The sequence below is a fragment of the Podarcis bocagei genome, assembly GCF_964188305.1.
Source record: "Podarcis bocagei genome assembly, chromosome: 14".
NCBI classification, from domain to species: Eukaryota; Metazoa; Chordata; class Lepidosauria; order Squamata; family Lacertidae; genus Podarcis; species Podarcis bocagei.
Genome location: NC_138139.1, coordinates 13,827,767 through 13,842,626, shown reverse-complemented (window position 1 = coordinate 13,842,626; position 14,860 = coordinate 13,827,767). Strand labels below are relative to the sequence as shown.

At 45.9% G+C, this 14,860-nt stretch overlaps 1 protein-coding gene across 3 annotated transcripts in view; it reads left to right on the top strand.

The window, feature by feature from the left end:
* The window catches only part of FBN1 (fibrillin 1), a 220,725-nt gene that overhangs the window by 137,439 nt on the left and 68,426 nt on the right, over positions 1–14,860 (top strand). For all 3 annotated transcript variants that reach the window (XM_081169954.1, XM_081169955.1, XM_081169956.1), the window contains exons 26-30: positions 349–474; positions 726–854; positions 2,583–2,708; positions 11,199–11,324; positions 12,084–12,206. In XM_081169954.1, coding sequence (XP_081026080.1) covers positions 349–474; positions 726–854; positions 2,583–2,708; positions 11,199–11,324; positions 12,084–12,206 — 630 coding nt within the window. The remainder of the gene's footprint in view (positions 1–348; positions 475–725; positions 855–2,582; positions 2,709–11,198; positions 11,325–12,083; positions 12,207–14,860) is intronic.

Here is a 14,860-nt window from a genome sequence, read left to right as displayed (position 1 = left end):
TAATTGCTGAGAATCTAGTCAGGCATCACTGCTAGCGATCAGAGGTACAGAGCATAAAACCCGTTTCTACCACAGACACGGAAGAAATAAAGAAAATGTAATACGCTTTGTAAGAGTAGCATCAAATGAATGGGAGTTCAGCTTCATATGCACAGAAGTGTTACAGGAGTGTGAACAACTGCTGTAATTTGAACACTCAGATGTGGGCGTTGTATTCCGTGAACTGCAACTGTTAAAAGACTTTGAACCTGGTCATTTATACCTGGGCTTCACTGATGCCATTCTCAGGAAATGAGAATTAACTAGATTTAACTACTGCTTTTTACAATGGCTATGTCTCTGTCTTAGATATCAATGAATGCAAAATGATTCCAAGCCTTTGCACCTATGGAAAATGCAGAAACACCATTGGCAGTTTCCGTTGTAAATGTGACAGTGGGTTTGCACTTGATTCTGAAGAGAGGAACTGTACAGGTAAATTCCTTAGTTTTCATTGTGTCCAGTAGTGGCTGAAAATGTAAATGTAATACTGCAACTTGCACATCCAAAATATGTGTTTTATTGATTTCAGTGCATTTTAGAGGTTTTATTACAAGCAAGCGATATGCACATTTTGTTAAATACAATAAAAATAAAATATTTGTTGACCATTAAAATTCATTTCTAAAACGGCAATACAGCATATGTTTGCATTTGAAATAACTTGGTTTTGTTTGAAATGGCAGATATTGATGAATGCCGCATCTCCCCTGATCTGTGTGGCCAAGGACTCTGTGTCAACACCCCTGGAGATTTCCACTGTGAATGCTTTGAAGGCTATGAAAGTGGATTTATGATGATGAAAAACTGCATGGGTATGTTACTCAAGGCATATTTGCATTGGGGCGCTCACCAAACCTTATGAGGTCATTGTTGTTCCAGTAACTGCTGGTTTGCATCTGGACTCCATTTTTTTTGGAACAGTTGTGAAAAAGCAGGGTGTGGGGAAGAAGTGTCACTTTAGGCATCCAAAGTCTTTGTTTCCTAAATTTAATGAGGGAATTCAGGCTGGTTTGGATTTGCAAAATAGCCAGCTCAGTTGGATCTTGGGAGTTTTTCTTGAACCACCAAAGTTCAAAAGTTGGGTTGGGGAATAGAGTGTGGTTAAAAAGATGCTAGTTCTTATTCTGAATCCACTCCAGAGATTGTTATCCCAGCACAATATGGATTCATAGGGTTTTGTGCTCGGGACTTTTCATTTTAAAATAATGAAAAGCAAGCATTGTTATTTTGCTTGGATCAAAGGCTGGTCCGTAAGTGAGAGCTTTGGTTTCACCCCCAATACGAAACTGATGGCTTTTAATAATGCCAGCTCACAAAGTCTAGGGTTTCTTTTAGCTCATCCTCAATATTTCAGCATTATCTCTCCCCTCCCCCCACATTGCGATTAGCTCTGATTAGTAACAGATTTTATAATACTACATGATATCACCTTGAGCTATGATAGTTTCTGAAGGTATTATAGGTGTAAAATGTATGTCTGGCAACAGAGTTCACTATCACTCCAGGCTTTAAATAAGACACAATGTCTTTGTTCTCTCTCATCAAAATAATATTGCTCTCTTTACATTTCTGAAGTGTTTACTACACTGAATAACAGCATGCACATCCATTCATTTTCATATTCTTATTTTTTTGGAAAACCTGGGAGGTAGATTACTTTGGGAGTTGTCACCCAAAGGCTGACTCACGGTTGAAGATTTAACCTGTCTCTCCCACATAAAAGCCATCCAGAATGCCAGGCAAAATCAAATGAAAGATAGTCCTGCTGTGATTATTACTCCTAAAACTAGTGCATACATTTCTGAAAATAATTTGAATCGCCCCACTCTGTCACGCATGCCCACAGACACACAACTCCTCAGGCTTTTTGTGTGTTTTCACTACACGTTGGGACATTTGCTCATTGTAGATTTTATACACAGAAATATTTTCTATACAGACGGTGTATAATGTGTGATCATTTCCCTTTGCCTTGCCTTCGTATATAGATAGACAAGATTGATGGAGATATATTAGATCTCTGTTCAGATTCCTATCACACACTCAAAATCCTAGATACTTGCCCAGATTCCTACCAGAAACTCAACTGTCTGGTCTTTCTCTACTTCTGTGGTTCAGATCAGAGCTGACTGCAGCATGTTGGCCAAGTCAACAGATTGGGCTGGGCAAGACATCTCCTTTGAGAAATGTTCAGCACAAAGCAGAGAAGCAGACAAGAGGGAAATGAAGAAACCACCCACTAGGCAGGGGAGGAATCCCAGTCATGTGTGATCTCTGTGGGAGTTGGGCTGAGGTATTTGGGAAGAGACAGTGTCTCATGTGGCATGGAGAGAGAAGGAAACAGCAGCTGGAAGATGGTTAGAACAGTTACTGGCAGGAGAGGAAGGGACATGTGGGGAGGAGATGCATGGGTTTTCATGAGGAGTTCCAAAGGCCAAGCAAACTCTTGGCTTAGCGCCACCACTTCAGTCTCTCTGGTATGCTGAAAACTTTCGGCTCTAACATGCATTCTTTCCCCAATTTTTGTTCTGCTTTCTCAGACATCGATGAATGTGAGAGGAATCCTCTGTTGTGCAGAGGCGGTGTTTGCATAAACACCGAAGGAAGCTTCAAATGTGATTGTCCTCCAGGTCATCAGTTGGCTCAGAACATCTCTGCCTGCATAGGTAAGGTGGGGGGAATAGCACGTATGAAAATTCACTGCAGTTCTCAGATTTTGTTTTTTTACATTTTCACACCTTTGTTCCTGCTCTGTGGGAGTGGCATTATCCAGCTGGCATTAGATCTGCACAGTGTCTGATCTGATATCATTGTGCCTCTCAACAGACCCATTATTACACAAACAGAGGAAAGGCTCCTCAAATTTAGGCCCCTTTCTCCATCCCATTCCTGGAAATGGTACAGGGATGAGTTTAGAATGGGGCTAGATTTAAGAAAAGAGTGATACAGATTCTCTATGGGCATTGCTGTTCAAGCAGCCCACTTGTGTTTATTAAAATTATTATTTTTGTAGTAGTTACTAATAATAATACATTTGTATGGTGGTTTCAAGTGTTCAAATGTTTCCGCTTGTATTACCTGATCATAATCCATTCAACAACTTGTAAAGTAAATCAGTTTTATTATCCCCCATATGGCAGAAATTCCTGTGCAAAATATTCTGCAGGTTGCAGTTCAGCATCGGTGTCCGGTTCTTATCGATTGAATGTGATTTACTGTGTTAGGCTGCAGACTCAGGGCCAATGAGAAAACATACAGTGCTGCTTGGCGTGGCCTACTGCATAAGATGACATTACATAATTGTAACAGCTGTCTTTCGAAAGCCATTTTTGCACCTCTTTTGGGGGTATGCCCAGGACAGATATCCCTACCATCTCACTGTAGTTATGTTACGGTTGGAACAGGATTGTAGTCAGAGTGCCTTGGTAAGGGTGACACAAACTACAGCCTGAAACTGCTTGCCTGTCTGCTTCTTTCCAAAGCTCAGCGTGGTACATGCCAGGCTTAGGATTGTATCCAGTGCTAGTCCTGCTCAGAGCAGACCCATTGAAATTAATGGACCTTAGTAATGCCCATTAATTCCAATGAGTCTAGTAGGGTCAGCATTCCATACAACCCCTAGAGTTAGCAGATTAATCAAATACTTTCTGTCACAAGCCATCTACAGAACAGTTTGAGCATTACAACTCATCACCATGAGTGACCCAAAGACCTAGGGCTGTGTGGACTGTTCCCTGGTCCAGAGTCACTCCTGTATCTGTTAGTTACGTTTTCCTGGTTTTAATGATTATCTCATCAGGAGCAAGATCCTTGCCCACAGGTGCTTTGTTTCTGAAACCTGTTGCAAGGAAGAGCTAAACTACATGCTCAGCAGAATTAATGTGCTGCAGCTTTTTCCTCTTGCAGCTCAGACTGCAAATACAGTGGTACCCCGCAAGACGAATGCCTCGCAAGACGAAAAACTCGCTAGACGAAAGGGTTTTGCGGTTTTTGAGCTGCTTCGCAAGACGAATTTCCCTATGGGCTTGCTTCGCAAGACGAAAACGTCTTGCGTTTTTTGCAAGTTTGTTTCCTTTTTCTTAACACCCTTAATACAGTTGCGACTTGACTTCGAGGAGCAACTCATAGAACGCGGTGTGGTAGCCTTTTTTGAGGTTTTTGGCGATTTTTGAAGTTTTTCCAAAACTTTTCCGACACCGTGCTTCGCAAGACGAAAAATTCGCTAGACGAAAAAACTCACGGAACGAATTAATTTCTTCTTGCGAGGCACCACTGTATAGGATCAAAATTCTACTGTTGTTACTACTACTACTACTACTAATAATAATAATAATAATAAAAGGGATCACTGCTCAGTGGTAGAGCATCTGCTTTGCATGCATAAGGTTCAAAGTTCACTGCCCATCACCTCCAGGTGTGGTTGAGAATGTCCCTTGCCTGAAACCATGGACAGTTTCTGCCAGTCAGTTTAGACAGTACTGAGCTAGATGGACCAAAAGTCTGACTTGGTATAAGGCTCCAGTATGTTTGAATCCTTCCCCTATTATTATTATTTAAAAAACAAAACACTCCTCTCATATTAAAGAAACCTAAGTGTTTGAGCTAACCCATTCCCTGACAAGCTAGCTGTCTTTGAGCATAGAAACTCGGGCAACCCCCCCACGCAATTCTGGGGCTCACTGCTGTTAAAACTGAAATCTTTCATCTCTTTCTTTAAGCCCCTGTCTCTAAATGAAAGTTTAGGTGGATTACCCCCCCCATTACAATAATAATAATGATGATGATAATAATAATAATATTTTATTTATATCCCACCCTCCCCAGCCGAAGCCAGGTGTCAGGGAACTGCCATCAGAGCATCAGGTGGTGGAGGGACTCAGGCAGGATGAAAGAGACTCAACTGCTGAAGCAGGGACCAGCAGGGGGAGGAGTGGGTCTCTGAGGGAATGCGAGCAGGAGGGAGGGCTCAGGGAGGCTTCCAGCGAGAACAGTGGGGAGGTATCGGAGCCTCCCATAGGGAGACCCATACCTCGCAGGAAACTGTCACGCCGTGAGTCCAGGAGACGCGTTTCCGTTAAGGAACTTCTTTGCTGGAAACGCTTCCGCAGACAGCCACTGTCGGACTCTACTAGTGACTAGAGCAGACATGTCTGAGGAGCTCCGTCACACACGGAGGTTTGTGGGGGCGCACAAACTCTGAGGGAGCACGTTTTCACGCACAAGCAGCTAATCAAACCCTCACAGCAGTCCGACAGTCTTTGTACGCTGCCTGTGCAAGAGAAGGCATCATGAGCGAACCAACCGGAACCGGAGGAGCAGGGGCTGGAGCTGGTCCAAGCTTGGAAGATAGATACCGAGCGTTGGAGGTTCAACTGGCCCTGCAGACGGCGAGGCTGGAGGAGAGAAGGGCTCAGGATGCAGACAAGAAGGGGAGAGCCACTCAATTCCCCAGAAAGGTACCAGGATTGGTGCAGAAATTTGGGGGGGACCCCAAGGACTACCATGCTTTTAGGACAGAGATGCAATATGCCCTTAATGTGCAGTTCGATGAGTTCCCTGATGAGGAATCGCGAGTTGCTTTTGTAATTGGGCATCTTGAGAAAGGGGCTAGAGACTGGGTTCGACCCCTAATGGCAACGCACAATGGCATACTAAAGGACACAATGAAGTTCTTTCGTGCAATGGATATCATGTTTTCCAGCGATATTGAGGAAGGGGTGGTGCGCAGACAGCTAATGGCTTGTAAGCAGGGGAGTCGATCTGTCCGTGAATATTGGACTGAGTTTACCATGCTGATTCACAGACTGAGTTGGGATTTATCGGCGGCACCCGTTCAAATGCTATTTGAAGAAGGTCTTTCTTCGGGGGTGAAAGACGAGCTGGCACGGAGCCCCAGGGCGGAGTCTATGGATCAGCTGACCAAATCTGCGCTGACCATAGGAGCGCGGCAGGAGGCAAGAGCCTTGGAGAGGCGGGAAGGGAGAGGGGAACGTTGGAAGGAGTTCCGCATTCCAGACATTCCTGAGCCAGCTTTCCCGCCGGCAGAGCCGATGGAAATCGGAACAGCGCGCGCGCGCGCATTTTCAAAAACCAGCGAGGGAGCTAAGAAGGAGGGAAAGGGCCCCCGGAAATGCTATCTCTGCCAACAGCCAGGCCACTTTGCCAGAGTCTGCCCCCAGAGGAAGGAATGGCAAGGGATGGTGGGAGCTGTTGAGGGGGGAGAAGAAGGGGGAGCGGAGCAGGTAAAAGCCAACGCCTGGTTGCCACAATTGGGGCACTGCAGCCAGGCCAAAGAGCAGTGAAAGTGCCCGTGCCAGAAGCTCCTCGACCTGCTCTAGTGATTGAAGTGTCGCTAGAGCTGCAGAATGGGCACCCCCTAAAAATAAAGGCGCTATTGGACTCAGGCAGCTCCTGCAATTTTATGAGCAAGGAGTTTGCTGCTGAACACCAGATACAGACCATCCCTTTAAGCAACCCCCTGCAGGTGACCACGATTGATGGCAGGGAGTTGTTGGGAGGAGGAGTCCGCTTGCAGACTGTCCCAATGATAATGAGGGTGGCAAGGCACACAGAACTGATAGCGTTTAATGTGGCCACCCTGGGAGGCGCTCCCATTATTTTGGGAATGAGCTGGCTAGCTCTACATGATCCGCTGGTTGGCTGGCATCAAAGAGTGGTGTCCTTTGGTTCAGCACATTGCCTAGAACACTGCAAAGGGGAGAAGGGTTCAGTAGGGGCCCAAGCCACCCTAGCAGGGACTGAAGTAATGGGGAAGGTGAAGGTACCACCACAGTATGCAGATCTCAGCGACGTGTTCAGCGAGAAGGAAGCTGACCAACTACCACCTCATAGACCCTTTGATTGTCAGATCAATTTACTCCCTGGAGCACAGCTTCCCGTGGGCAAGTTGTATGCCATGTCAGACAGGGAAATGCAGGAGTTGCGAGGGTTCATTGACAAGAACCTGAAGAGAGGCTTCATCAGAGAGTCCAAAGCAGCAGGGGGGAGCCCAGTGTTCTTTGTGGACAAAAAAAATGCGGACAAGCCGAGACTTGTATGTGATTTTAGGCGGCTGAATGCAGTGACTGAACCGGTGGCGTTCCCTATGCCCAGAATTGATGATATTTTGACCATGGTGAGGAAGGGAAAGATTTTCACAAAGCTGGATCTAAGGGGGGCGTACAACCTGATACGCATAAGGAAAGGGGATGAATGGAAAACCACCATGTTTACCCCTTTGGGGGCGTTTGAATACCTCGTTATGCCATTTGGATTACAAGCAGGCTCCGCGTGTTTTCAATCTTTTATGAACCACGTGCTGGGCCCTTTGCTCTACAAGAATTGCGTTGCCTTTCTAGATGATGTGTTGGTGTATTCTGAGAATGAGGAGCAACATGTGAGAGACGTCAGAGAAGTGTTGAGCAGACTGCAAGCCAACAGGCTGTGGGTCAAACTGGAGAAGTGTCGGTTCCATACCAAGGAGGTGGAATTCCTGGGGTACCGCCTGTCAGACAAGGGATTGGCCATGGATCCCGGCAAGGTACAGGCAGTGCTGGAATGGAAAACACCCAAAACCAAGAAGGATGTGCAGAGGTTCCTAGGGTTTGGAAACTTTTATCGTAAGTTCATCCGCAACTTCGCCCATCTGACGGCGCCCATCACTGACTGTCTCAGCAGTAAGAAGAAGTTTGTATGGACGGCGGAGGCGGAGCGAGCGTTTGAGGAACTGAAAAGGGCCTTCGCCTCTGAAGAACAACTTCTGCATGTGGATTTACGAAAGAAGCTAAGGGTTGAAACAGACGCATCTGACAGAGCCATAGGGGCGGTGCTTCTTCTGCAGCCGGGGAAGGAGGAGTCGGAGTGGCGTCCGTGTGCCTTCTTCTCGCGGAAGCTGAACAAATCCGAGAGGAACTACACGGTGTACGACCGAGAACTGCTTGCTATTCATGAGGCGTTCCGGAGATGGAGGCATCTGCTAGTTGGTGCACAACATAAAGTGCAAGTGTGCACGGACCATAAAAATCTAGAGTACTGGAGAACGGCGCGAGTGCTCAACCAAAGGCAGTTGAGATGGGCCCAAGAGTTCTCCAAATTTAACTTTGAGATTTGTTATGTGCCAGGCCCAGAGAATGTTAGGGCGGACGCTCTCTCACGCAAACCTGAATATTTGGAGGGGGAGGGAGCACCCGAAGAAACCCATATCATTCCAGAGGACTGCTGGGTGTGTGGGGCGACTTTGGTGGGGCAAAGGGAATTGGTAGAGGGTACGGTGCAGGATGCATACGCCCAGGGGAAACTCAGGGATCTCAGAGGGGAGGAAGACAAACCCGGTGGTTTTGAGGAGAGAAATGGGGCATTGTATTATAAGGGAGCGTTATATATACCTGAAGGGGAATTGAGGGAGAAAGTACTCAAGCAGCTGCACGATAGCCCCACAGCAGGGCACTTTGGGCAACACAAAACCATGTGGCTGGTTACCAGGGAATTTTGGTGGCCCAAGGTCAGGGAAGATGTGCGGGAGTATGTGAGAGGGTGTGAACAATGCCAAAGAGCCAAGGGGGAGAGGCAGGCGCCGGCTGGTTTATTAGAACCACTGCCCACACCTGAGAGACCGTGGGAAGCAGTGGCAATAGATTTCATGACTGATCTGCCAAGGTCTAGAGGGAAAACAGCCATCATGGTTGTAGTAGACCTGTTAACTAAAATGGCCCACTTCATAGCCTGCTCACATGCGGTTACAGCAGAAGAAACCGCCAAATTGTTTGTAGAGAATGTGTTTAGGTTGCATGGCGCCCCCTTGAGGGTGGTTTCAGACCGAGGGAAACAATTTACTTCCAGGTTCTGGAGGAAGCTCATGAGCTTACTGCATGTAGAGGTTAATTTCTCGACGGCCCGTCATCCTGAAACCAACGGGCAGGCGGAAAGAGCAAATGGGGTTCTCCAACAATATTTGAGGTGTTATGTTAATGACAGAGAGAATGATTGGGTGGAGAAGCTGGCGTTGGCAGAATTTGCCTACAACAATGCAGAGAACGTGTCCACGGGGATGAGCCCCTTTTTGGCTAATCACGGGTGCCATCCCAGAGCCTTCCCAGGGGGGGAGGGGGAGAACTGGAGCGTTCCAGCTGCAGAACAGTTCGTGGAAGAAATGGAAGCGATCCATCGCCAGCTCCAACTCAACTTAAACAGGGCTAAGGAGGAATATAAGAGGCAAGCAGACAAAAACAGAAGGGAAGGTGAAAGCATCAGGGTGGGGGACCAGGTGTGGCTGTCAACCCAAGGGTTGCCATTCAAAGGAGGTTGTAAGAAATTAAGACCCAAAAGGCTGGGTCCGTTTGAAGTCATACAGCAGGTCAATCCAGTGGCTTTCAGGCTCCGGTTACCGAACCACATGAAGCTGCACCCAGTTTTTCACAGGTCGTTGCTGTCACCGTATAGAGGAGACAGTGAGGGGAGGGTCACTAGGGGACCAGCAATGGAGGAGAAGGAACACAGCTACCATGTAGCGGAGATCCTCGATTCCAGGTGGAAGGGAGATCAAGTAGAGTATTTGGTAATGTGGGAAGGGGAACCGGAGTCGGAAAACACCTGGGTTAGGGCAGAGGATGTCAATGACGAGGTTTTAATAGAGACTTTTCATCAGAGGTTCCCACGTAAACCTCAGCCTGTAGCGAGGTTCCGAAGGGAATACTTTGCCACCACCGACGAGGAAGAGGAGTTGGAGGGGTTCCCAGATTCTGAAGAGGAGGAGGATTCAGCTGGCCAGGACGACGATCGATGGAGAGAATTGTTCGAGACGTCAGAAGATGAGGAAGATTCGTTTCGGGGTTTTAGCCCTTCACCTCCCAGGGGGGAGGAATTGGGAGGGGGTGAGGGGGGCCCTGGAGGGGAGGTGGATGTCAGGGAACTGCCATCAGAGCATCAGGTGGTGGAGGGACTCAGGCAGGATGAAAGAGACTCAACTGCTGAAGCAGGGACCAGCAGGGGGAGGAGTGGGTCTCTGAGGGAATGCGAGCAGGAGGGAGGGCTCAGGGAGGCTTCCAGCGAGAACAGTGGGGAGGTATCGGAGCCTCCCATAGGGAGACCCATACCTCGCAGGAAACTGTCACGCCGTGAGTCCAGGAGACGCGTTTCCGTTAAGGAACTTCTTTGCTGGAAACGCTTCCGCAGACAGCCACTGTCGGACTCTACTAGTGACTAGAGCAGACATGTCTGAGGAGCTCCGTCACACACGGAGGTTTGTGGGGGCGCACAAACTCTGAGGGAGCACGTTTTCACGCACAAGCAGCTAATCAAACCCTCACACCAGGCTCAGAGCGGCTAACAACAGTAAAATGATAAAACATTCTAAAATCATTTCATTATAAAATTAATTCCAATCAGATCAATGGCAACCATTGGGCTAGGGTTCTGTGAGGATTGCCAGGTTAAGGTTTTGTTGTGATGTTTCAGATGGTAAAGCTTATGTTAACCACTAGTGGAACTAGTTAGTGAGGAAGTAAAACCTGGTTTCAGTTGAGCTGTGAATCCTTCCATTTAACCGGAAATGCACAAAGCTGAAATTCAGGTGAAATGCAGTTCTTCTGTTCTTCTTTCCTTTTCACCTTTCTGAGAGCAGATCTCAGGCTGGAGTTTGGCTTTAAATCCCTGGCGGCTTCTTCTATTCTTGGCAGGAATATAGCTTTGTGCAGCCAAAACTCAGCTGCTGGCGCTTGGGCAGATTTCATAACCTAGGGCACAGTGCACAGCCCTTTCTCCTTCAACTCCATATTCTGTTTTCACTATGGTTACCAGGTCTTCATATCTGTCCTCAGTGCTACCATCAACATAGAGAACCAGTGTGGTGTAGTGGTTTTGAGTGTTGGACGAGAACCTGGGAGACCAGGGTTCAAATCCACACTTGTCCATGAAGCTCGCTGGGTGACCTTGGGCCAGTCACTGCCTCTCAGCCTACGTCACAGGGCTGCTCTGGGGATTAAATGAGAAGGGGCAGCCCCGTATATGCCAGCATGAGCTTCTTGGAAGAAGAAAGTGGAATACAAATGGAATAAATTATATGAACTATTCAGCTGGGGTAGTGGTGAGGGGCAGGTAGAAGACAAAGATTGTTCATAGGAACTTAAAAAGTCTGCCTTTCTTTTTTCCTTTTCAAATAGACATTAATGAATGCGACCTGAGTGTAAATCTGTGCAGAAATGGGCATTGTGTCAACCTCATTGGAAAATACCAGTGTGCCTGCAACCCTGGATATCAGTCCACACCTGACAAATTGTTCTGTGTTGGTAAGAGCTTTGTTTTCCTCATGGGTCAGTAGTAGGTAGCGCGCGCGCGCGCGCACACACACACACACACACACACACAGACACTATAACTTACAAGAAGGAATCAATTTGTGAACACTAGCAAACAAAACATAGAGTTAAGAATAGTGAAATATAGATATATATTAAAAAATTGTCCCGTAGCACCTTAGAGACCAACTAAGTTTGTTCTTGGTATAAGCTTTTGTGTGCAGAAACTATATTACTGAGCAGCTTCAGAATGAGGTAGATAGAACTGGAGGGTGGACCACTTCAACCAATCGTCTTTTTGAATCTTCCTTGAAAAAGAAAACTTGCCCTACCCCAAGATTTGTGTGAGTTAGCCCATCATATCTTCAGATGTAAAATGAGCTGCACAACACCACCACCCCTTTTCTAGGTTGTAAGCCCCTTGGGGGCAGGAAATCTACAGAGATGCAACCCACATCAACATACAATTCAAAGTGTGGAATCAGTTTTCCCCCTTTTATAATTTAAGCCCGACAGTTGGACATTCCACTATTTGATTTTCCTGTCTGAACATATTCCCCCCCACCCCCGCAACATATTGGAATGAAAACTTTGGAGTGTCCTAAGATAATACTAATCAGTTTAGTGTCAGTTTAAAAGCACACTGAGAACTTTCAAACTTCCACAGCCTCACAGGCAGTATTATTATTTTTTTTAAAAAAAGGAATAAAAAATATTTTGTGCTTTACATTGTCATTTCTTTCTTTCTAGATATTAACGAATGCGACATTATGAACGGTGGCTGCGACACGTTCTGTACAAATTCGGAAGGCAGCTATGAGTGTAGCTGCAGACCAGGATATGCACTAATGCCAGACCACAGAACTTGCACTGGTAAAGTCAATTTGTGAACATTTATACTGACAGCCACTGCCAAGCTGCTTCTGGTTCTTTGGCCATATCTGTTGCCTTATTCTCACTTTATGTATTTGTCATTGCCATTTTTGCAACCCAATCCTTTGCATGTTTACTTAGAAGTTCCATCGAGATCAGTGGTATTTCCACACATTTATGCAATGGATTGCTGGCCTAACTATCAGATTTGGGAGCCACATGTAGCAGGATTAATAGCCTTATTCGTCTCTGTAGCTGTTTTAATGGGATGTTTAAATAACTGTTAATGTTGCAGACCTTGTTAAAATGCTGATTATTTCAGATCATTGCATTATTCTTATCTTGCCCTTCACCAGCAGGTCGTAAGGTATGTTGCAACAATTAAAAATTGAGAATTTAAAACAGTTAAATCATAGTACAGACACAAGAATAGGGTGAGTCCTGATAACACCTGTCTCAGGTGTCTAAAGCCTGGGCAAAGAGGTGCATCTTCAGAATTTGCTGAAAGCTATATAGTGAAGATGCCAGACACATCTCTGTGGGAAGGGAATTCCACAACTATGGGGCTGCCACAGAGAGTGCCCTTTCCTGGGCCACACCCACTAACTGAGGGAGGTGTACCAAGATGGCGCCCTCTGCTGATCTTAATTTTGTGTTCTTGTTATTCCGTGGGATGCCATGGATGGGTTACATCCCCAAAAAGGGATGTATTTTATAAGCAAATGAAAAATAAATAAATTGCTGCATCAGGCTGCTTTGGAGGTTAGGGAAGTAGAGTGTGAAATCTTACAACAATTTCAAATTAAACAGCTCTGCCTTTTGTTTCAGCAAGGAACTTGTCGTTGTTGTATTAGCCATAGGGTGGGTTACCACAATTTAAAATTCAGAACTAAAACAGTTAAAACAAATTACAGTCACAGGAATTATGCAATAAGGGCACAGGCGTATTACTTCGAAGGCCAAAGATTCTGCAGGAAGGATGTGGGCTGGCCATAATCCTCTGCACACACAGCTTTCTTATTTTAAAAGGTTATCTGTATTCAGTATTGAAGTACAATTTTCCAACTTCTTGCAGTGGCCTCTTTACACAGATGTGACAGCATCCACGTATTAGGAACAGGAAACCATGATGCACAAAGATATTCTACCAGAGTGCTTTAATTTTAAGGTGCCCGCTTCCTTCAGTGGGGAAATGCTTGTTTAAACACAAGTTCTTCTGGCACAAGCACTTATTGAAGATTGGGTTTCTGGCTGTCAAAGAGTCATGGTTCTCCGTGCATTATGTTTCTGTCCCTTAATAAAAGAGAGGCAGTATGGTAGAGGCAAGGCAGAGGGAAAAGGAGAAAAGGGAACATGCCGTCTTTGGAACAGTGGCTAGACGCAGACCAAGAAAACCTGATATGCTTCCTTGCATACCTCACTGAGTAGCTATGAGAAGAAAAAGAGAAAGACCATATACAGTGCCCAACACCTCTTGAAGGACTATAAATGCCTCTAATTAAAAGCTAGCTGTGTTATAAATGCCTCTAATAAATGATGGCATTTATAATACAGCTAGCTTTTAATTATTTTTTGATCCGGGGAGGAAGCTTCAACAATCTTTGTACCCCTGTTGAGAAAGCCATTGATTGCGGCTTAAGGTTTTGTGGAATAGATCCCGTTTCCTCAGAGGTATCCTAGTTTGACACAGGGACGCGGGTGGCACCGTGGGTTAAACCACAAAGCCTAGGACTTGCCGATCAGAAGGTCGGCAGTTCGAATCCCCACGATGGGGTGAGCTCCCGTTGCTCAGTCCCTGCTTCTGCCAACCTAGCAGTTCGAAAGCACGTCAAAGTGCAAGTAGATAAATAGGTACTGCTGCGGCGGGAAGGTAAATGGCGTTTCCGTGCGCTGCTCTGGTTTGCCAGAAGCGGCTTAGTCATGCTGGCCACATGACCCGGAAGCTGTACGCCGGCTCCCTCGGCCAATAAAGCGAGATGAGCGCCGCAACTCCAGAGTTGGCTATTACTGGACCTAATGGTCAAGGGTCCCTTTACCTTTACCTTTATCCTAGTTTGACAGTTATGTATACATCAGTACAGAGATGAAGGGTGCCCCCCCCAGCAGTCAGCAGTGTCTGAAGACCGTGAAGTACAAGGGGGAACTAATAGGTGGGGCAGATTTTCCATGTACAGGCTTGAAATAAATTAATTATATGTGGCTTACAAATAAGTTTTTTTTTTTCATGCCAGTTCAGCTAAGGATGTAGTTCCAAACAGCTGATGAGTGTGATAGCATCATGTGATTAATAAGAAAAGCAGTAGCCAGCAAGAGATGTCTTCCAGGTTGCATCTCCTTACAAAAACAACAGTTAGAACAGTATCTGTTTGTTTTGTGTTGGCTGCGCAGAAAATGAATAATGGTCCGAAAACTCTTGGACCCAGTAGTTAAAATGAGTTAAGTTTTCTGCAGCTGCATCATTCCTAACATACACAATGGACTCATCTCCTTGTGAGTTACACCCTTTCTCTCCGAAGAGAGGGGGTTCTCAGCTCAGCTCTTTGTTTTGCAAATATTTCCTTTGAGTAACCAAGCAAAGTTTTGGATCTTAAGCTAGTATGTGATGTTATTGTCAAGGAAAAAAATCATGAGAACTTATAAAAGTTTGCAATTAT